General features: G+C 59.2%; 3 protein-coding genes across 3 annotated transcripts; 1 reads left to right on the top strand and 2 right to left on the bottom strand.

The window, feature by feature from the left end:
• Window positions 1–2526: 2526 nt before the first annotated feature.
• YIF1A (Yip1 interacting factor homolog A, membrane trafficking protein) lies at window positions 2527–6597 on the top strand. Its single transcript, XM_082659878.1, has 8 exons — window positions 2527–2696; window positions 3389–3600; window positions 3765–3869; window positions 4006–4084; window positions 5409–5466; window positions 5637–5792; window positions 6240–6333; window positions 6427–6597. The coding sequence occupies exons 1-8, from the start codon at window positions 2666–2668 to the stop codon at window positions 6571–6573; spliced, it is 882 nt and encodes a 293-aa protein (XP_082516004.1). The 5' UTR covers window positions 2527–2665; the 3' UTR covers window positions 6574–6597.
• A 983-nt stretch (window positions 6598–7580) lies between these two features.
• Window positions 7581–12870, bottom strand: CNIH2 (cornichon family AMPA receptor auxiliary protein 2). The gene is made up of 6 exons (XM_082659604.1): window positions 12775–12870; window positions 8924–8992; window positions 8446–8493; window positions 8097–8209; window positions 7852–7995; window positions 7581–7657 (listed from the first exon to the last, which is right to left on the bottom strand). Exons 1-6 carry the CDS (start codon window positions 12853–12855, stop codon window positions 7630–7632), a joined length of 483 nt encoding a protein of 160 aa, XP_082515730.1. The 5' UTR covers window positions 12856–12870; the 3' UTR covers window positions 7581–7629.
• Window positions 12871–13875: 1005 nt separating this feature from the next.
• On the bottom strand, window positions 13876–21119 carry RAB1B (RAB1B, member RAS oncogene family). The gene is made up of 6 exons (XM_082659272.1): window positions 21025–21119; window positions 19311–19383; window positions 18923–19018; window positions 18714–18809; window positions 15404–15535; window positions 13876–15311 (listed from the first exon to the last, which is right to left on the bottom strand). Exons 1-6 carry the CDS (start codon window positions 21036–21038, stop codon window positions 15117–15119), a joined length of 606 nt encoding a protein of 201 aa, XP_082515398.1. The 5' UTR covers window positions 21039–21119; the 3' UTR covers window positions 13876–15116.
• Between the last annotated feature and the right edge of the window lie 43 nt (window positions 21120–21162).

Below are 21162 nucleotides of genomic sequence, written 5' to 3'. Positions count from 1 at the left end.
TGGGCGGCCCCCGCCTGGGCCCGGGGCATGATAGGGGGGAGCGCGGAGGGCTGCGGCGCGGCCCCGGAGGGCGTCCGCTCGGCTCAGCGGCCGCGGAGGGAGTGCGCGGAGCTAGAGCCTTAGCGCGGCGGAGGCGTTGGCAGCCGCGGTGGCGTTGGCAGCCGCGGTGCCCGGCGCCCCGCCCTCCGCTGACCCCGCCCCCGCGGCACCCTCTGCGCCGCCGGCAGCGCCTGGCACCGCGGGTGCTGCCCCCACCCCTGAGAAGCCCAGGCTGGGCGGACGGACGCCTGGGTTCCCTTCCTGCCGCGATCGAGCTTGCGACCTTGGACAAGTCCTTGCTCTCTGGGGCCTGAGACTCCCCTGCTGTAAAATGAATCTCGAAGAGGGTGGGTACCCGCGGGGTCCTATCTCTGAGTAGGCCCAGGCCTGAGCTCACCCAGACCCCACCCCTGAAGCCTCGCTTGTGGTGGTGGAGGGGGCAGTTACAGCCTTGAAAGCTGTGGTGAGCCTCGTTAGCTGGGCAGAGGAGCTGGGCTCCACTTAGAGCAGGCAAGCAGGAGGCCAGGACACCCGGGGCCCTAGGCTTTGTGATCTTGAGTCGGCACCCTTCACCCCCAACCTCAGTTTTCCCACCGGAGAAATGGGGATGGAAAGGTGCTGGATTCAATGCACATTCATCATGCTGTCCAGGCGAGTGGGATTCGTCCTGCATGAGAGGACCCCCTCCCAGGTACTGGTGGCCCCAGTGCAGCTCTCTGACCCTCAGGGGCCTCAGACCTTCACATCTGCCCCGGGCCAGGGCCTAGCCCCCAAGGTAGGCAATCAGTGGGTGGGACATAGGGAGCTGCAATGCTAGGTGGGGTTTGTTTTGTGATTTTTTTTTTTCCCAAAGAGCAACTCGAAGACCATTCTGTTCAACACCCCTACACATTTAAAGATGAAGTAACCGAAACGGTAGAGAGAAAAAAGGACTGAACCAGAGTTTCATCCATTAAAAAAAAAAATTATTAGGCGCAGATGTTTATTAGGTGTCTTCTATATGCAAGTACTGTGAAGCATGCACGAGCATCGCGAAGACAAGTGTAGAAGTGGAGAATGACACAGTCCCTGTCCGCATGGAATTTACATCCAGGGCAAACTACTGCACCCAGAGGGAGCCTAGAGCCTGGCCTCCGGCCTCCGTTCCAAGCCAGGACTCTTCCCTCTGTCTGAGAGGCACAAGTTGAACTGACTCTTAAAGGATAATTAGGTTTTGGACAAGTGGATATGAGGGGGAAGGGCATCCCAGGTGGAGGGGACTTCTGGGCAAAGGCACTGCAATTGGACCACGTGGACTGAGTTCGGAGAGCAGGAAGGTCACCTGGTGTAACTGGACGCTGCGTAGCTAACTAGAGGCAGATCGAAGAGGACCTGATCTTGCTCTGTAGAAAGTGGTGGCTGGAGGTCTGTGTGAAGGGAGGCCCCGAAGACTGTCTCCGGGGAAGGTGGGAATGAGAGAAAGGTGGAGAGAAAGGAGCCCCTGAGGTCATGAGTGAGGCTTGGGGGTCTCACTTCGAGATGACTGAAGGGCTGGCAATGACTCAGGAGTTGCAACCACAGCTTCAGGAGGCGAATCGGCACACCTCCACCCACAAATCATCTGGACCACGGGAGAGTCGACGGGACAAGCCTGGTGCAGGATCCTATCCCAACTATTACCACCCACTTTATTACCACCCAATTTCTGGGACTTCAGACCCGGACCTCGGTTTTTCAATACATGTAATATGTGTGTGTGTGTGTGTGTGTGTGTGTGTGTGTGTAGAGAGCCCAGGTGTGTGTTTGTGTGTGTGTGCGTGTGTGTGTGTCGAGAGCCCAGGCCCTCGGAGTCTGCAGGATGGCGGCAGTGGCGGTAGGGAATTTCAGCACCAGACAGCGGACAGCACCCGCGCGGAAAGGAGTGGTGGGAGGCGGGAGGAGGAGTCAGCATCCCGGAGCTCGCTGGGCCGCGCAGTCACTGCTCGGCCCGGGCTCCTACCAGCATCCCGCCCCGGCTGCCCGGGCTCCGCGCCAGTACTGGGGGAAGTATGGAGGACGGGGAAGGAAAGCTAGCATTGAGAAGGAGGGGAAAGAGCCCCGAGGGACAGGGCTTGGTCATAGCCCCACCGTCCCACTCCCTCTTGGAGTACGTCCCGCGAGCGAAACTTCATTCCCGGAGTCCAGCCGCCGCCAGCCTCCGCCGGGTCTCTTCCCGCTGTAGTCGTGGCAAGTAGAGCGTCAAGTGCTCCAGTGCGCAGGCGCGGAAATACTTCTCAACCTCCTCCTACTTTAACCCTTCTATTGGCTGCTCCGCCGCGAACTAACAACGGCACTATCCAATCCGAGAGCGCCTCAAGTTGCTCCGCCTATTCCCCCGACCGGAAGTTGGTTATTGCCGAATCCACTTCGGCGAGGGCACGCCAGTAACCAATTGGGAGAGGGGATGGGCGAGCCGGCGCCGCCAAGGAGCCAATGGCAGGCGGCAGAGGATGACGCTGCGGACATGCTGCTGTCGTCGGACAGGACGGGGACGTGTCTGGCTGCTCGGTAACCTCGGTCGGTGCTCAGGAAACGAAGCAGCTGCCTCACTAGTATTCGTACCACGAGGCGACGCAGCGGGTCCTCGGAAAGAGCGAGCGTCGGGGCCATGGCTTATCACTCGGGCTACGTAGCCCACGGTGCGTGGGGCGCGGGGTGGGCGGGGGCGCGGGCCGACCGGCCCGAGGAGTGTCGGCTGCGCGGCCCGCCCACTCTGAGGGAGAGGGGCGGCCGTGACCGCTGCCCAGGGCGGCGGATGTCATTCGGACTCCTGCCCCGTAAGACTGTGCAACGCGTCCTGGACCTCGCCCTCTCGGCCCAAACCTGAGATCAGATCGGGCGGTGACAGCACTGCTGGGATCCCCGTGCTCTACTCGGGCATGAATGGGGTTTGCTTCCCAAACTTCCTTTCCCTGTCATGACCCTGGTAGGGTTTCTCACCACTGCCCAGGGCCTCCGCGTACCCAGCCGTCGCCTTTCCCACCCTTGTACATGCGGGAATGCCCTGCCGATTGTCTTCACCTAGCAAACTCTGTCTCCAAGGCTCAGTTCAGAGATCAGTCCCCTTGAGGAGGCCCCCAGGAACCCTCAGACGGGCAACCACTTCCAGGGGCTGCCTCAGCTCTTTCTTTGCCCACATTTAGCACCTCTCCAAAACGATCCCTCATCAAAGTTCTTTCTGGGTCAACTACTCCTCATCCAGCTAGTTTCCCGCACAGATTGCTTGGTGCTCCCAGGACCCATACAGGGCTTCCCAGCCTGGGGAAGGGGCAGTGGTTTGGGCTCATGCTTGGTATTCCTGTCACCTACTCTGGTACCTACAAACCCACAGGCTCCAAGCACAGGGCCCGGGCAGCTCCGGATCCCCCTCCCCTCTTCGATGACACAAGCGGTGTTTACTCCAGCCAGCCGGGGGGATACCCAGCCCCAGGAGCCGACGTGGCCTTCAATGTCAACCACTTGATTGGGGACCCAGTGGCCAACATGGCTATGGCCTATGGCGGCTCCATCGCATCCCATGGGAAGGACATGGTGCACAAGGAGGTGTGGCCCACCCCCAGGGCAAGGGTGGCAGGATTTCTGGCCAGGGCTGGGGCATCACGGGATCCCACCTAATCCTCACAGCAGCCCTCAGGGAAGGAGCGCATAGAGGAGCACCCTGAGGTTTGGGGTGCAGCTTGCCCACAGCCTCCTCTCTCCCCTCCCAGCTGCACCGTTTTGTGTCTGAGAACAAACTCAAGTATTTTTTCGCTGTGGACACAGCCTATGTGGCCAAGAAGCTAGGGCTACTGGTCTTCCCCTACACACACCAGGTGAGCTGCCTACCAGGTGAGCTGGTGGACCCCCTTGCCTCCCTCATCCTGCCCCAGAGTCTGGCCCCCAGATCTCAACCCCCTTCTTTCCTCTCTTGTCTTTTCCTCCTAACCTGGCTGCTGCTGCCACCACCAGAACTGGGAAGTGCAGTACAGTCGTGATGTGCCTTTGCCTCCGCGGCAAGACCTCAACGCCCCCGACCTCTATATCCCCAGTGAGTCTTTGACCTGGGCTAGGGGTTACGGGGGGACTAGTGCCTTGAGGCGCCAACAAGAAGAGAGAGGCTCATGTGTTGGTTCAGCATCTGCTCTTGGTGCTTTTGTGTGTGGCTTTTGTGGTGTCCCTAGATGCCAGGTAGACCAGGTAGACAGAGTGGGGTGACCAGTAAGCAGCTTCCTGGGTGTGCTCTCAGGGTACTCCCTTTTGAGACCTTCCTGCCACTTGACTTAGACCATGTCCCTCCCCAGCCTGGAGCCTTGGGTTTAGACCTGGCCCTGCAACTTCCAGCTATGGGACCTCAGGTGGCTACTTTCATGCTCCTGAAAAACTGGAATAACAACAGTTCCTACCACAGAGGACTGTTTTGGAAATTCAGCGAAGGGATGTGTGTGCTCAGCCAGCACGTGGCACACAGGAAGCACGCAGTAAATATTAGCCATTATCACTGTTATTACGTGTCCTCCAAGGCCTGCTTCAGTATCCCCTTCTTTGAGGAGGTGGTCACTCCCTTCTGGGTTCCCACAACTGCCTGTCTACATGGCATGGGTCAGGCCGCCCACACTGTGCAGTGGCTGGCAGACTCTGCATCTGACTTCTCTCTGTCCTGGGGCCTGCACAAGGCGAGGCCCCTGGTGGACACGCTGGAGGAGGGGTGAGTATGCCCGGGCCAGCCCTCAGAAGGGCTACCAGGAGGGCAGCCAAACAGCCCAGTTGCCCTGGGAGAGACACAGTTTCTTCTTCCCTCCTTCATTTTGTTTCCCTCTCATAGTCACTGTGTAAGGCAGGAACTGCCATCCGTGTTTTACACGTTGAAGCCAAGGCTCAGAGAGAGTTGAGTATCTTTGAGGATACACAGCTTATAGGTGGTAGAGTTGGTTTGCTGTCTCCAGACACTGTGCCCTCTTGTGGGCACATCAGTTCTGGTGCTTAAAGGGGGCAGAGGACAGGACTGAGGAGTTGAAATTGCTGTGAAAACCCAGCTGCCGTCTGAGCTTTTGTGAAAATAGCAGAGGTGACTCTGGCCTGTGATGTAGTTTCTGAGACACAGCAGGAAACTTTGGTGAGTTTCCTAGTACAGGGACGGGGAAGGAGGTGGCTTGGTGGTCCTGAGAGAAGGGTCAGGTAGCACTTACACAGTGGGAGAGGGCTGAGCAGGAACAGGCATCCCAGGCAGGGCACTGCGGAGCTGAGTGTGGAGGTCGAGCATGTTGGGATATGCAGGGAAGGAAGTACGGGGGTGTCAGTGGCTCTGAATACCTAGTGGGGGGTGGCTCTGGTTGAGGAAACCAGGCTGATGGCATCTCTCTGGCTCTTGGCAGCAATGGCCTTCATCACCTACGTGCTGCTGGCTGGGATGGCGCTGGGGATTCAGAAAAGGTCAGTGCCAACCCCTTCCCCATTCCCACCACTTCCCCACTCCTGACTCCTCTCCTCGCCTCCCTAGGGGATTTGTGCCAGCTCCCAAGTCCACTCGTGCCCCCAGTCTTGCACCTGCCATGGGATGGCTGGTTTGGGGCTCCCCTCACCTCACCCCCACACGGCCACAGGTTCTCCCCAGAGGTGCTGGGCCTGTGTGCGAGCACGGCACTGGTGTGGGTTGTGATGGAGGTGCTAGCTCTGCTCCTGGGCGTCTACCTGGCCACCGTGCGCAGCGACCTGAGCACCTTCCACCTGCTGGCCTACAGCGGCTACAAATATGTGGGGTGAGCACCTGTGGGCCGAGAGGGAGGCTCGCCTGGGTCGGGGGTGCCTACCGCTCTGGGTTCCCGGCCTGCATAACTACAGCCTCGAACTGTGACCCTGGACCCCCTCTAGCTCCTCTCTACTAGAGGGGGCGCCTGTTTTCAGCAGCCTCCTCAGGGGCTGCGCAGTGTTGCTCAGGAGGTCAGGAATGTGTTGAGAGTCACCCCGGGAGCACAGGGGAGGGGTGAGCTGGGGTAGTGAAGGGGGTCTCAGATCCAGGTCCTAGGGCTGAGTCCTGGCCCTCCCAATTCATTTTGAGTCTAGGTCCCTGGGGGGACAGGTTGGGGGGAAAGGGCCCTGGTGATGGTAGGCGGGGTCTAGGCTGGGCTCTGGGGCAGTCTCAGGCCTGGACCCTTGCGAGGTCTCCAGCCTTCTCTTCCTCCCTCCCCCACCCCTGCCCGCTGCAGGATGATCCTCAGTGTTCTCACGGGCCTGCTCTTCGGCAGCGATGGCTACTACGTGGCGCTGGCCTGGACTTCATCCGCGCTCATGTACTTCATCGTGAGTCTGGGGCTGGCTCCTCTTCTCCTGGGGTCGGAGCTGGGGACAAGCTTCCCCTTCCCGGCCCAGCTTCAGCTCTCTCCTTTATTCCAGGTGCGCTCTTTGCGAACAGCAGCCCTGGGCCCCGACAGCATGGGGGGCCCGGCCCCCCGGCAACGTCTCCAGCTCTACCTGACTCTGGGAGCTGCAGCCTTTCAGCCCCTCATGATATACTGGCTGACCTTCCACCTGGTCCGGTGACCCCCGGTCCCCACTGGCACTGATTTTTCCATACATTGAAGATTTGGTTTCCTTGATTTCGTTTGAGCCTTGTTTCTGGGGCTTATGGGGGGATTTGCCAACACTTGTGGGCCTTTGCATTGCCCAGGGGACCAGGCTCGGGCTTTCTCCAAGGAGGGGGATCCAGGGAGGGCTCCCTGGAGTTGGTGGCCTTGATACTGCCTCGGAAGGCAGATGGAAGTGTTTCAGCAGAAATAGTTGTTTATCTGTGGCTGAGAAAGTGAGAATGGAAGTGGGCAGCTGCTAAGGAGACCTCAAAGGCCTCTGATCCATCTGAGGAGGTCCCTAGTGGGGTCTGTAGGCTAGTGGCGTGAGGCCAGCTGTGCTAAGGATTTAGCTCAGGACTGCCCCCTATGCAGTCCCTTTCCCCCCATCACCTCTTTAAGCCTTTTAGGAGCAGACGTGTTTGCAGTAGTTTATTCATATTTTGTCACAAACGGCCGGGGAGGGGGTGCCGGACTCCTCCAGGCAACATAGAAAATAGGTCCAAGAGACAGGGTGGCTGGGGTTGGGGCAAGGGGGGACAGGGAGGGGTCTGGAGAGAAAGCCTGGGGGAGGGGGGAGGGCAGACTAGGGGTGGGGCTGCCCCCCTGCTGAGCCTGCTCATTCCCGGTGTGGGTACCGCCCCACCTGCAGGGGGAGCCCCAGGGTGGGGGTGGTGGTGGAGGGGGCGGCCCAGAACTTCCAGGGTCAAGCCCTGCCCCGTGGCAGGGCCTAAATGCCCTCTGAAGTGGACAAGGCCGGAGGTCCCGCCCCTTCCAGGACTGACTGCCATGCCCACAGGCTGGCAGAGGAGCTCCTGCCCCTATTTAGAGCTCTGCCCAGCCCTAGTCCAAGGGGAGGGGGCTCTGAAGGCGGGAAGTCCCCGCAGCAGCAGTTTGGGGGTGGGGGAGAGGAGGCTGGGGGCACCAGTGCCCCCTCCCTCCCCAGGGCTGAGGCCTCTGCGGCCCAGGGGCAGGGCTGGGGGTGCACAGGCGTCCGGTCCGTTCTGGGCTCGCTCCCTGGCCGGCTTCCCCCTTAGAAACTCACCAACGTATAAACCATACTGTGGGAAGACGAGGCAGTGAGCCAAGTCGCGAGCATGCCCACTACTGGCCACCCACCCTGTCGCGCCCTAGGTTGCCCTCAGTCATCAAGGGCAAAAGGCAGGAACTTGGGGCCCAGCCATTCCTGGGATTGGAGGGATGGTGCCTGGAGCATCCCTTCCCTGACTTCTGACCGCCATGGGCAGGACCTCACCTGTACAGGTAATAGAAGAAGGAGAGCAGGTAGAAGGCGAGTTTGCACCAGGACTCCTTCTGGCAGTAGTTGAGGATGTCAGCATTCATGATGGAGACCGCGTCATACATGACCTCAGAGCCATCCGCAGGACGGTGGAAGTACCTGGGGGGAGAGAGGGGCCTGAGTGCCCACCCTCAAGGCTCCCACCCACATCCTGCCCCGCTCTCCCATCTCACCCTCCCGAAGGCAGCTGCTACCCTTACCTCCAGAGGTGGTAGAAGAGGAGGGGGATGTTGAGGCCCAGGGTCACCCACTCTGCTGCACACAGAAACATCAGACAGAAGAGGCCGTGGATGGAGTATTCTGGGACCACCAGCTGGGGAGTGAGGGTGAGAGGTCAGCGACCAGGTGCTAGGACAGATCCAAGCTTCAAGGGCACTTGGGAGGTGCCCACCCACCATCACCTCTGGGGACTGAAAGGGCTTCTAGCCTCCCACTCCCTCCCACGTGGCAGAGCAGATCAAACAGGCCGCAGAGGGGGAAGGCCCGGCTCTGGGTTACAGTGGCGCTGAGCTCGGCTAGGAGCCTCCTGCCCCTAGCCCTGACACTGACCTTCCTCAGGAGGCAGCAGATGCGTTCGATGTTTTTTAAACGCTCGCGCTGTAGGGAGAGGAAAAGACCGCAATGGTGGAGGTGAAGGAGCGGGCACTGGGGGCGCCCCGCCCCCCTCCCACGCCCCCCCACTCCCTGCACGTGGCCGCCAGGGGGCGCCAGAGCAGACTCTGCGGCGTTTCCGGCGGCGCGGCAGGAAAGCAGCCGCGCCGTCCCCATAGCGACCGTCACCATGGAGGGATCTTCACCCGCGTCTCCATGGCAACGGCCCAGAGCCTGGCAACGGCTGCCCCGCCAGGAGGAACCCGAGCCCTGAGCCCGAGCCAGGTGTTTGCTGGGGGCTGGGACAAGGCAGAGGAAGGGGCACGGCCACCGTCCCCTCTACCTCCGTCTTCCTGTCCTCCCGCCGTCCTCCACCCGCGACATATGGCAAGACAGACGGACGGACACACCTCGGCACAACACATGTATCACTTACTGCCCGCGCTGGGTTCCCCTGGTCGATGGGGTTCTTGAAATCGGTCCGCAGCTCGTCAAAGGCTATGATCTGGGGGAGGGGCGTGTGCCCGTCAGGGTTGGGGCAGCAGCTTATGGCCCCCCACGCATTCTTCTGTGGCATAAGATTCACACATGGGGATCGGACGAGATGGGACGTGCTGCAAAGGTGGAGAAACTGAGGCCCAGAGAGGGGTGGAGCCTGGCCCAAGGTCACACAACAATTTGGAATGGAACTCTAGTGTGCTGATGCCCAGTTCAGGACATGTCCACTACACCTCCATCCAAAACATCCCAAGGGATAGTGTGTTCTCCGCTGGGCCCCGTGCTGAACACTAGGGTCCCAGAAGCCTGGGACACAGCCCCTGCCCGGGAGGAACCCCAGACTTGGGAGAAAAACTGTGAACTACATCCAGGGTGATCAGGGCTGTGGAGTGCAGGAAGAACCTGGGGTGGGTGCCTGATTCAGCGTGGCGTGGGGATGGGGAGTTCTGGACTCTTGAGTAGGAGTTTGATGAACAAATGCGGGAAAGGCAGTCTGAACAGCAGGAACAGCAGGTACCAAGGCAGAGGGTTGAAAGAACAAGGAACATTCAGGAAGCTTGCAGGTTCTATATGGCTAAAGTGAAAGTGTGAGGCGAGCAGGAAGAAAGACGGGAATGGTGAAAGATGGGCTGGGGAGGTCAGCAGCGCCAGACGTGGGTGCCTTGTGAGGCCGGACCAGATGTTTGGACTTCAACACAGAAGTAAAGGGGAGCCATCGAGGGGTATAAAGCAGCAAAGCAGGGTGGTTAGGTTGATGTTTTAGGATTGACCGAACAGGAAGTACAAACTGGCTAACGGTCCCAGCCAAGACATACATGATGCTTCCTCCATGCCAACAGGCTTTATGTTTGTTAACTCATTTGATGCTTACAACAACCTGATGACGTAGGTGCTGGTATTATCACTTCCATTTTGCAGATGAGGAAACTGAGATAGATTAAATGACTTGTCCAAGGCCACATAGCCAGTTAGTGGCAAGCCAGGTTTCTAAACCCGTTAGATTCCAGAGTTAAAATTTTAACCACTTTACTACACTCAGGCCAGACCAGTCAGGGGACTATTGGGAGTGTTGCGGCTGGGGCTTGCGGTGGGGAGGTGTGGTGATCTGAGTGAAGAGAGGGACAGTGGGGATGGAGAGGTGGGGATGGATTCCAGAGCTATTTAGAAGCCAGAATCCAGAGGGCTTGAATGGCAGTGAAGTGGAGGCAAAGGGACCCAAGGTGACTTTGGGTGTTGGGGCATCTGGTGGACGGCACTGTCCTCACTGGGATGGGAAACTCTTGGGGGGAGCAGGTGTTTGACAGGATGATGGGACAGACCTGGGGGGAGCTGGCATGGGAGAAAGGCTGGCAGAGGAGCCTTCTGGAGTCCCCTCCCCTGAGCACCAGCCCTAGGATGAAGCAGCGGGCCCACCCCCCAAGCATCCCGGACCGCTTAGGGCTCGAAAGGAGAGAACACGGGCTTCCTGGAGGGAGCTGGGGCCATCTGGAGCAGCCCCACCAACTCCCCATTGACTCTGTCAGGCACAGCAACAGGGTCCAGCAGGGAGCGGAAGGGTGCCGTCTGTCTGCCCCAGAGCTGGCACCACCAGCAGGCGGCGAGTGTTGCACCTCCCACCCCCCAGGCTGCCTGGCGCTGACTCAGCCCCCTGGAACAAACAATCCCCCACGGTGACAGCAGACACGCGTCACTCCCCACCAGGGTTGCCTAGCGACCAGTGGGGCCTGGTGGGATCTGGGGTCCTGCCCTGTAAGGTTCTATCTAATTCTTACCAATTTGGATTGAGGACCACACCTCCTCTCCCCACCTGCACACCCCTTGGCAAGCCTTGCTCTGGGCTTATATACACTCTGCTGTATATACAACAAGCCCACTTTACCGATGAGGAAACAGACTCAGGACAAGAGACTTGCTATGATCGCCCAGCTAAACAGCTGAGCGAACACAGTGCCTGACACGTAGTCGGTACTCAATGAGTATTTTTGGGGAGCACTTGGGCCCTCTCTCCCAGCCTGGGAGCCCCAGAAGGGCGAAGCCTGAGTCTTATTCATCCTTGTCACTCCCAAAGCCGACCAGAGCCTGGTTCTCAGGAGCATCGACAAGTGTGTTGGATGGAGGTCTGCTCTGAGCATCCCCTGAGGACAGGGACCCCCATAGAGGCTGTTGGAGGCCTCTGGGTGGGGAGGAGCCCAAAAAGGGGCTTCTTGAATTCCAGGAGCCTTCCTCCCAGGAGCTGGTTAGCTCTGTGTGCCCAGCCTGTGACTCTCAATTCCTTCCAGTCCTCAGGACTCCAGCCCTCCTGCCACCACCCCACAGGATTTTCCAAGGCCCTGGGATGAGATAGAAGGCTCAGAGAGACGAAGATGGACCTAGGGGAGATGGAGGAAGGGAAATAGAAATAGAGAAGGGGGCAGAGAAAAGAAAAAGCAACTGAGAGACCCAAAGAGAGAGAGGGCTGCAGATGGGGTGTGTGTGTCTGAAGGTGTCTATGGGGGCTCACTCCTCACACAGAAGGGGCGCAGTCAGAGTCCATGGAATCCTGATGTAAAAGAGACAGACAGCAAGGGGACAGCAGGGGAGGATGAAGGGAGAGACTGATCAAGGGCCAGGGAGGACCACGGAGCAGGCAGGCAGCAGGTCCCAGGAAAAGAAAGGAGTGATGAAGTGGGGAGACCAAGAAAGAAGCAGGTGAGGCAATGGGGAGGAAGAGGAAGGAAGCGGGTACAAAGAGACCGATGGGGGATAACGCGATGATCAGGGAGGTGTGTGCTGGACGTACAAGCAGAGGATGATGAGCTGAGCGGGCCAGGGCCAAGATGCACAGGCCGTGTGGAGGGGATAGGGTGGTGGCTGAAACCTCAGGGTACATAGGAGAAGAGAGGGCAGTAAAGGGGGTGGGGAGCAAGGGTCCCAAAAAATAAGCTGGAGGCTGATTGATAGTTCTGTAGTGAGTGGAAGGGAGACAGGCAGGGGACCACTGAGAAGGCCCCAGACAGTGGGGGAGAGGGACTCTCTCTAAAGGGAGGCAATCAGGATAAGGGATGAGAAATGGACGTTTTGAAGAACCAGGTGTGAGGCAAGGCTGGAGAGAGAGACAGACCAAAGGAAACAGGAGACAAAGAGGAAAGTGGGGGCAGGAAGAGGAGGAAAGCTGGAAAGTGGGGAGGAAACCTAGTAGGGGGAAGCCCGAACAGGAGGGGGTAGGGAAACCCAAGGTGAGCTGGTGGTCGGGGTTAGGTCTCTGGGGCTGCTTAGAGCCAATCACTGCTGGGTCAGGGAGTGGGGGTGGGGGGCGGGAATGGAAAGGGTTAATGGGCTCTGCGATCTGTGGGTCCTGTAAACAGATGCAGTTGCCATAGCAACTGGCTCCATCACTCTGGCTGGAAAAACCCACAAAGGGGGTGGGGAGAGTAGACAGACAAACTGCCCGACGGACAAACGGGGGCGACTAGATGGCGGGGGTTGGGGGGTGGGGAAATAGGAGGGAAAGGAACAAGAATCCCAGAATTCCGCCTCACACCCCAAGGCTGCCATGGGGCAGGGGAGGGGGGTCAGAGACCGACTGACATACCCACAGATAGTCGGGGGCGGCGGAGAAAGGGGGGGGGCCCGGGAAGGAAGCCGATGATGGGGGGTGTTTATGGGGCGAACAGTAGCCGACTGATGGGGGATAGCGGAGAGGAGGCTCCAAGTTTCTCCGGGCCGTGAGACCATCCGTCCGTCCCCCTCCTGCTCCCAGCGGCCCCTGCCCCCACTCCGACCCCAGCCCCAGCCCCAGCCCGGCCTTACGTGCCAGATGACAAAGAAGATGAGAGAGGCGCACAGCACCAGGGTGAGCATGTAGCAGAACGCGGCGAAGGTGAACGCCATGGCCCCCGCGCCGGGCGGCGGCCCGGGGGGCGCCAGCGCGGGTCCCGGGCGCAAGGGGACGCCCCCCCGGCCCGCGCTTAGGGCCGGCCGGGCATGGCCCGCAGGGCTCGGGCGCGGGCTCGGGGGACGCGGGCGGCGCGGCCGGGATCGGGGCCGCGGGGCCGTGGGGCGCGGGCCGGTGGGCTCGGGGGGCGCGTCCGCTGCCGGCTGCCCGGGCCCCAATCGCTCATCCTGCGATCCCTCGCCCGCGGCTCCCTCGCTCTCCAGCCCGCGAAGCCGGCGGGGCGGAGCCGGGGGCGGGGCCGCCGTGCGAGCAGCCTCGGGCGGGCGGGGCTGGGTCTCTGTGCGCCCCTCCGCCAGCGCGGCCCGGGCGCCACCCCCGCCCCAACCTCAGGGACACGTAAGCATGGACGCACATCCCTGGCATAACCCCCCCCCCCCGTCACACAACGAGCCCACCACTGCCACACTCGGCCCACTCGGACGGGTGCCCGCACCTCTGCCCTCATTCGCCGGCCACGGAGGTCGGACCGAGGTCTTAAGTGCAAAGCACTTGTCACCGTCCGAGGGGTCAGAGACACCTGGCTTGAACCCAGAGAAAGTCGGGAGAGGGGGCTGAGCCAGGGGGCTGAAGGGGACGCGGGCCAGACACAGCGGGGCACAAGGTCTGCGGCCCAACTCCTCATCCCGGACCCGCCTGTGTGGGTGTTGGCGGCGGCGGCGGCTCACCAGGTGCTCACTGACAGCCGCCAGCCGCCCTCCCGGCCGGCCGGAACCGTGCTGGGCCCGTGGGGACAGACTATAGAAGCACAAGCAGGCAGCTCTCCTGGCTTCAGGAAATGGGTCAAGGCCTTTCAACAGCAACCCTAGGACACACAGCCCAAGCCAGGACCCCCTGTGCAGCCCACCAAGACCAGGGCTCCAGTTCCTTCCCTGCCACCCAAAGGCAGCTCCCACCACAGACCACACTCAGCCACCACAACTTCCTTGCAAAAACCCTCGGCTCACCCGAGGGCCAGTGGAAATTTATTTATTTATTTTTTGTCCTTTCCGTCTTTCCCCAAGTGGCTTTTCCTTGCAAAATGCCTGACATGACACCAGAGGGGAACCTGGGAGTGGGGAGGGCACCCCAAGGGGCAGCCCAGGGACTTAAATACAAGCTGGAGGGGAGGGCACAGGTGGGACAGGCAAGAGACAGCACAAGGGACATGGCTTCTCAGGTAGAGATCAAAGGTTTGTTTTTCTGCAGGAAGAAGCTGTGTCAGAGGCAGGGGGCTAGCATCCTGGGTGGGAGGGAGTTAAGTGGAGAGGCCCCCCCCACCCTGGGTTGCACCCACATTCCCAGAGAAGTAGCGACAGAGGATGAGGATCCGCCCTCATAGGCTCCAAGGGACGGAAGGGGGAAAATAAGCCAGATGTGCTGCCTCAGGGAAAGGGAGGAGGTGCTGGCAGAGTGAGGGTTAAGGCTGGTGCCCAGCCTCTGGCACGGTGGGCCTTCCGCCTCCGCCTGCCTTGGGGACAAAGGGGCACGGTGGGCAGGCAGCACACGGGCCTGGCTCTGGCAGGGCAGGGAGTGGCAGGAGCAGGCTCCCTCTGGGCTCAAGACACAGGCCCAGCGCGGCTGCCCACCCACCTGCCCTAGATGTGCTCAGACCCCACCGCAGCTGGACGGCTCGAGCTGTGAGTGTGTGTGTCGGGGGGAGGCAGGGAGGAGAGGAAAGTGGGCTTCTGGGCCCCTGTGGCCCCATGCCCGTCCTGAGGTCCAGCCCAGGGCCCTGCATTCCAGGGCCCTGGATCCCCTGGTCCCATTCCTGGCCCCAGGTGCTGACTACAGCCAGGGGCAGTAGAGGCCAGGGAGGCCCTCGGCTCCTGGGGAAGGGGGGTGGCGCAGGGGAGGGGAGGAAGAAGAGTAAGGAGAGAAACCCACTGCAGCATACACGGGGGGCAGGGGGAGGGAGACAGACAGAGGAGAGCCCTCATCCCAAAGGTGTGTGGTGGGGTATCTTTTAAAGTCACCCAGAGGCAGCAGCAGAGCAAGCCCGCACCCTCACCCCAGCCAAAGGTCCTGGGTGTCCTCTCTTGGGGGCCCTGACAGAACCGGGGCGCAGGGCGGCAGGCAGACAGGCCAGAGGGAGATGGGGAGCCCAGGACACCCCAAAGCCACAGATTCAAATGCCCCGGGAGAGGGAAGTACCTCCTGCCCCCTCCAGGGGCATCATCTGGAGAAGGTGCCACCTCCGGTCCCACCCCACGAGCCCCTCCTAGCAACAGCCGCCACCAGCCTGCTTCACAGGGGTGCTGTCAATCTTGAGGTTGGGCCGCTCACCCCCTGACGCTGCCCCAGGCCCCATCCGCTTTTTGATCTCAGCAGCCATGGTCATGAACGCCTGCTCGACATTGGTAGCATTCTTGGCACTCGTCTCCAGGAAGGGGATGCCCAGAGAATCTGCAAACTCCTGATAAGGGGAGAGGAGAAAAGAGAAGGGGAGAGGAGGTGAGGGGCAGCAGGCCCCAGCCCACCCGGGCGGCCTGGCCCAGGCCTGCTCACCTTGGCTGTGGTGTTATCCACCACCTTCTTGGTGGTGAGGTCGCTCTTGTTGCCCACCAGGAGCTTATTGACATTCTCGCTGGCATAGCGGTCGATCTCCTGTAGCCACTGCTTCACGTTGGCATAGGATTCCTAGAGGGACCAGATCAAAAGTTACTTTGCTCCCACCTCCCGCCCCTACGCCAGCCCTGGAGAACAGGGGTTTTCAGGGGAAGATGGCTGTCCTGGGCTCCTGAGAAAGGCAGGCGCCCTGGGCTCAGGGACCCAGAGGAAGCTCCTCCAGGCTTAGCGCTCCTTCCTGCGCTCCTCTGTCTGAGACCCCAAGAGCCAAGCCCAGCAGAGCCCCGGCTGTCTACCAACAGCCCTGACACCTCAGCAGCTTAGACCAAGGGCCAGCCAGCTCTGCTTCCTGCAGCTGCTCGTGTTTACCCGAGACACAGAAAAGGCCTAACCACGTGGAGGGAGCAAATGGCATCAGGAGAGAGGCCAGAGGAAAGACAGAAACAAAGGATATCAGGTTAGCAAGAATTACAAAGTCCCCACAGTGGCCTTAAAATCCCTTTAAGGTTTGAAACCTTGGAGCCCAGTGGTAGGTGGAGGATCCTCACAGAGGAGACCCTGGCCTACGGGGGAGACAGGTATCCTGGGAACAGGGCCTGACATTTGTCCTACTTCTGACACTGACAGCCTCCGTGCTCGGCCTGGTTCTCCCGGCAGCCTGCTGCACCCCACCCCCCGACGCCTGGCACGCCGACAAAGGACAGAACTTTTAGGAATATGCTTGAGCTAGAGCCGCTTTCCCTTCTTAGGAGCCAGAGGTCTGCTGATATCACACTGGGTTCAAACGTACACCTCCTGCCATGTCCCAGGCGGGGCCCTGTGCTGGGCACTGGGTTCAAATAATGGAATCATGCCTGGGCCCTGCCCTAAAGCACTCAGGGGACAATGGAGGACTAGACTAGGGCACACACAACGGCAAGACAGGGCGACCAAGCGCTGCAGGGATAGAAGGCAGGAGCAGGTGGAGCTCCAGGATCATCTCTGCCTGGGGAGATGACAGCCGACCTACACCTGCAGGGACGAACTACCCCCGTGTGGGTGCCAGTGGAGGGACGGGGCAAGATGCAAGGGGAGAAGCAGACATATGCCGGGTCACGGGATGGGATGGGATGGGCGTGCTGTCTTTGGTGAGGGGGAAAAGCTAAAAGCGGCTGGGACACAGTCCCTGAGCAGGGAAGGAAAGGAAAAGGAAGCAGGCCCAAGCAGGGAGGGTCTTAGCCTGGCCAAATCTTAGACAACCAGGAGCCAGTAGAGGTTTTCTTAGGAAGGAAGCAGCAAGAGCACACCTGTGTTCTGGGAAGATAGTCCTGGCAGGAGTGCAGAGGCCAGATCAGACCGGCAAGGAGACGGAGACCAACTGGGAGATGGTTGGCATAATCCAGGGAAGAGAAGATGTGCCCTGAGCCAGAGAATGAGGCAGGCAAGAGCACAGGATTTAGAGTCAGACCACCCTGGGTTAAGCCCCACCTCTGCCACTTATTGTATGATCCTAGGTATGTCACTTGGCTTCTCTGAACCTCAGTTTCCTCACTTCTATAAAACAGTACCTCCTGGTGGGGCTGTTGTGAGCATGGGATAATGAATGCAGGCTTGTCTCATAACAAGTGCTTAATTAGCAAGAGCTGCCATTATCCTCATCACTGCTATTATTACAAGGGAACGGATCTGGGAGAGATGATGGGGGAGAACAGAGGGGCCCAGGGACTGACACGATGGGGGAGGGAAGAGTTTTCTGGTCATGCCAACAGGGACTCTGTTATAAAGATGAGGATGCAGAAGCCAGTTCAAGAAGAGACGGGGAGACCAGCACCAGACAAGCTGAGTTCTGCAGATGGTCTGGAGCTCTACAGATGGCCTGAAGGCGGTCTAGAGGCAGGAAAGGATGTGCTGGGAAGCAAAGAACCCTGGGTTCAAAACACAGGCTTTACCTTTCCTGACTGTGAAGCCAAGTGCAGGTAACTCAACATACATCTAAGTGTGTTTCCTCATCTGGAAAAGAGGGATGCCACCACTGAGTTCACTGGGTTCTACTGTGAACATGGGAATTAACACAGACATAAAGTGCCAGCAGAACGCAGGACTCAAGAGGAGATCCACAGTGACAGCTCTTTACTTGTAGAAATCACAGAACAAGAAGCCAAACCACAAGGTGGCCAGAACTGTGCAGGGAGTCAGGAGGCGGCTTGGGGCAATCAAGAGGCACTGAATCTGGGGCCGTAGCGGGGCAGGATACGACGGACCAGTGAGAAGTCACTGAAAAGAGAATCTGCTGCAGCAGGAGGTGGCAGAGCTCGACACAGTAACTTTTTTAAAGAGAGGGAAGAGAACAGAGTTAAAAGCCATGAGAGATCAATCATGGCAAAAACTGAAATGAAGTCACAAGTTTTGGCAGTTAGAGGTCCTTGGTGACCTCTGAGTGGAGCAAAGTTCACCCACAGCTTGTTGTCCAGGAGGCAGCATGAGTCCCTGGTGAGCTGAAGAGCCCAGCTGCCCCTCAGAGCAGGGACTCCTCCTGGCCTGGGGCTGATACAAGTATCTCCACGTCTCCAGGGCCTGACCCCCATGAAGCAACGAAGTTTAAAGAAAACAAAGCGGGTAGAATCAGTAGGCCTGGGCTTTCTGTCTCTGCCACTTAACTAGCTGCAGGGCCTAAGAAAGTCCTACCACCCCGACCCATTTCTTCATCTGTAAAATGGGAACATAACACACACCTCTTTGGAGTGTTACAAGCATCAAAGGGCTGTGACAGAACCTGTGAACTCTAACGCGTGACAGGACTGTTTCCCGCTGTTAACATCACCACTGATGCCAATGACACAAGACTAACGCTGCCACAGCAGACACAGGGCTCCCAGAACTCTGCTCACACTGGGCCCAGAGTGCAGGGCTCCCTCACTTCCTCGTGTAAGGCCCTCCAATCGCTTCTCCACAGTGTCTTTACCCAGAAGGCCACGGGCCCAGCACAGCAACCAATCAGCTGACTAACCCCCCCACAAAAGACAGGTGCCTGGAAGGTCTAGAATAAGGTGGCAAGTCCGACAGGGAGGTGAGGCCTGGTTCTGCCAAGGCCCTGCAGCGGGGCCTGGGGAGCATCCAGGTCTGCAGCTATTTCCCTCCTTGTGAAATGAGTCCGAGAACAGTCTCCTTTCCGGACAGCATAAGAAAGAGAGGATGGGAACAGTAAAAAGCAGCAAAAGCCAAAGACCTGAGGCTGAGGAGGCCAAGTGGGGGATGGTGAGCCCAGGAGTACCTGGTCGGTGACGTCGTACACCACGATGATGCCGTGAGCCCCCCGGTAGTAGCTGGAAGTGATGGTCCGGAACCGTTCCTGACCAGCTGTGTCCCACTACAAGACAGCAGGAGAGAGGGGCAGGTCAGCCCTGGGCTCCATGCCCAGGGCCCCTCCCCTCCCAAGGGAGATGTCTCTGCACCAGAGATTCTGGGAGGAGCAACACTCACGATCTGAAGTTTGATGGTTTTGCCATCCAGCTCAATGGTTCGGATCTTGAAGTCCACCCCGATGGTGCTGATGTAGCTCTCTGTGTATGTGTCATCCTGAAAGATCAGGGACCAGTGAAATGGCCTGAGTGAACAGGTCTGAGGCCCATCTGGAAAACCTCCCTCCAGTGTCCTGCCCCAGCCGAGCTCCCAACTGCTGAGCCCCAGTTCTCAGCACCCCAACTTGCCAGCCCTATGCGCCTGTTCAGTCAGATATGTTGCTGGCAAGTCCTGCAACTTCATCCTTGGTCTCCCAGGTCTTGCAACCACTATTCTCTGGGTTGCCCCCCTCTCCCTCCAGCCACCAGCCAGGACCCCAGATGGATGGTAGGGGAAGCTTCTTACTTACAGCAAACCGCAGGAGCAGGCAGGACTTGCCCACGCCCGAGTCACCAATCAAAAGCAGCTTAAATAGGTAGTCACTGGAGAGAAAGGATGGGAAGGTGTGAAGGAAGGCAGGGAGCCCACCCGCCATTATCCTGGAGTCAAAACTATAGCATTCTCCCACACTGTGAGGTGTGCCTTGGATTAGAGTATTAAAGCACTCACAAGATCCTCCCACAAGTCCTGGGATGGGGAGGGTTGACCACTCCCCATAACACAGCTGGCCCAAAGGGGTGCATCTGAATTCCCACTTTACAGAGAAGGAGACGGAGACACAGAGAGGGACATGACTTGCCAAGGGTCACATCAGTTAGGTGACAGAGCTGGGTATCCTACCCTGATTCCTGATAGACTCCATGGTTTCGGGTCCAGTAGGGGCTATTTAGGGAAACCCTCCTACACTGCCCAGTGCCATACCTGACTTGGCAGGGGAGACCACAGAAGTGGAAGCCAGGGCCCAGTCTAGAACTTAACTGAATACCCATGTAAAGAGCCCGGTATGAAGCCTCCAGAAAGACATGCTCAACAAGCGGCAATGATAATAGCAGTTAAAACGTATCCACTTCCTACTTGTGCCTGGCCTTGTGCTAAGTACTTCAAATGCATCATCTCATTTAAGCCTCACAACAGTCCAATGAAGTGAGTGCCGGTTATTCCCAATTAATGAAGAAACCAGAGGCCAGAGAAGGGAAGCGACTGGCCCTAAGTTACACAGCTGTTAACTTTAATACTGGAAACCAGGTTCAGACTCCAAAGTCTCTGTGAAAGCATGTTGGTTCCCTTCTCTGTTACCCCTTATAATCCAGCTCAGAGCTTCACCCTTCCCCAAGGAAATCTGAGGCCAGGATCTGGAGGAGAAAAAGCAAGTGGCAAAAGAGGAAGAAGATAACTGACACTAAGGGAAAACTGTCGATGAGAAGTCGGGGCAGAGATGTGGGCCACCTACCCGTAGGGGGAGTGACCAAGAAGTGAGGAAAGTTTGAGGAACAAAGAATCCCACTGGAAGGTAGAAAGCAAATGCCACATTCATCTAAACTTCTCCGGCAGGGTGACGGCGAAGGGAAGTGGGGTGACGGCGGCGCCAGGGGCTTGCGCAAAGGTGAGGGGAGGGCGGGAGGGGACCAGCCTCTGGGAGCGACAGGGCATTTTGATCCAGGTAAAGGGCAAAGCGGCAGCCCCGGAGGGGAGAACCTGCGGAAAAGCTACCCAGCGGATTCCGGGAGGGCTGGAGAGCAGAATATACAACCCGACCTAAAGGGCCCGAAACTGGACCGAGACCAGAAACTCTGGGGATGGGCTCCACAATGCCAGGACCGTCGTCAGCACCCAGACCGCTACTCTCAAGCAGCAGGTGGGGAAACTGAGGCCTGGAAAGACCGGGGCTGCGGGGTCACCTGACCGACAAGGCCTGCTAGTGCCGGTGCCTCGGGATCCAAGTGGTGCCCCTCGGGGTCGCAGTCTCCGGGCCCGGGTGCAAGAACTCGGGGCGTCGAGCCGGGGTTCTGGGGCCCCCGGGGGAGGGGCAGAACCCGGATGTGAGGGGGGGGAGGTCAGCGGAAGAGAGACCCGGATGTGGGGGCGCCGCGCTGTCCTGACCCGGGCCGGACAACCCCGGTAAGCGTACAGCCCCGTACTCGGGATCGAGGCTGCGCTGCACGGCGCGGGCGGGGCGCACTCACTATTCGGGGTTCATGGCGGCAGCGGCGGCCCGCTCGGTCGCTCCCAGTCGGCTCTGCTCCGCCTCCCGTTTCAAGATGGTGGCCGCTCCGCCCCAGAGACCCCGCCCGCGACGCGCAGGCGCAAACACTCGGTACTGG

Source organism: Grampus griseus (genome assembly GCF_964374135.1).
Source record: "Grampus griseus genome assembly, chromosome: 8".
Classification (NCBI taxonomy): Eukaryota; Metazoa; Chordata; class Mammalia; order Artiodactyla; family Delphinidae; genus Grampus; species Grampus griseus.
Note: the sequence above shows the minus strand (reverse complement) of the source record. Positions and strands in the feature narration are given on the sequence as shown.

Excerpts from the sequence above, each read along its gene's own strand:
- YIF1A (XM_082659878.1), top strand. The coding sequence starts at position 2,666 with ATGGCTTATCACTCGGGCTACGTAGCCCACG. Across the intron at positions 3,870-4,005 it reads TCTTCCCCTACACACACCAG|AACTGGGAAGTGCAGTACAG; the intron begins GTGAGCTGCCTA and ends TGCCACCACCAG. Across the intron at positions 4,085-5,408 it reads CCCCGACCTCTATATCCCCA|CAATGGCCTTCATCACCTAC; the intron begins GTGAGTCTTTGA and ends GGCTCTTGGCAG.
- CNIH2 (XM_082659604.1), bottom strand. The coding sequence starts at position 12,855 with ATGGCGTTCACCTTCGCCGCGTTCTGCTACATGCTCACCCTGGTGCTG. Across the intron at positions 7,996-8,096 it reads CTCTTCTACCACCTCTGGAG|GTACTTCCACCGTCCTGCGG; the intron begins GTAAGGGTAGCA and ends CTCTCCCCCCAG. Across the intron at positions 7,658-7,851 it reads TTCTTCTATTACCTGTACAG|TATGGTTTATACGTTGGTGA; the intron begins GTGAGGTCCTGC and ends GTCTTCCCACAG.
- RAB1B (XM_082659272.1), bottom strand. Across the intron at positions 18,810-18,922 it reads AAACCATCAAACTTCAGATC|TGGGACACAGCTGGTCAGGA; the intron begins GTGAGTGTTGCT and ends GCTGTCTTGTAG. Across the intron at positions 15,312-15,403 it reads TGGATAACACCACAGCCAAG|GAGTTTGCAGATTCTCTGGG; the intron begins GTGAGCAGGCCT and ends TCCCCTTATCAG.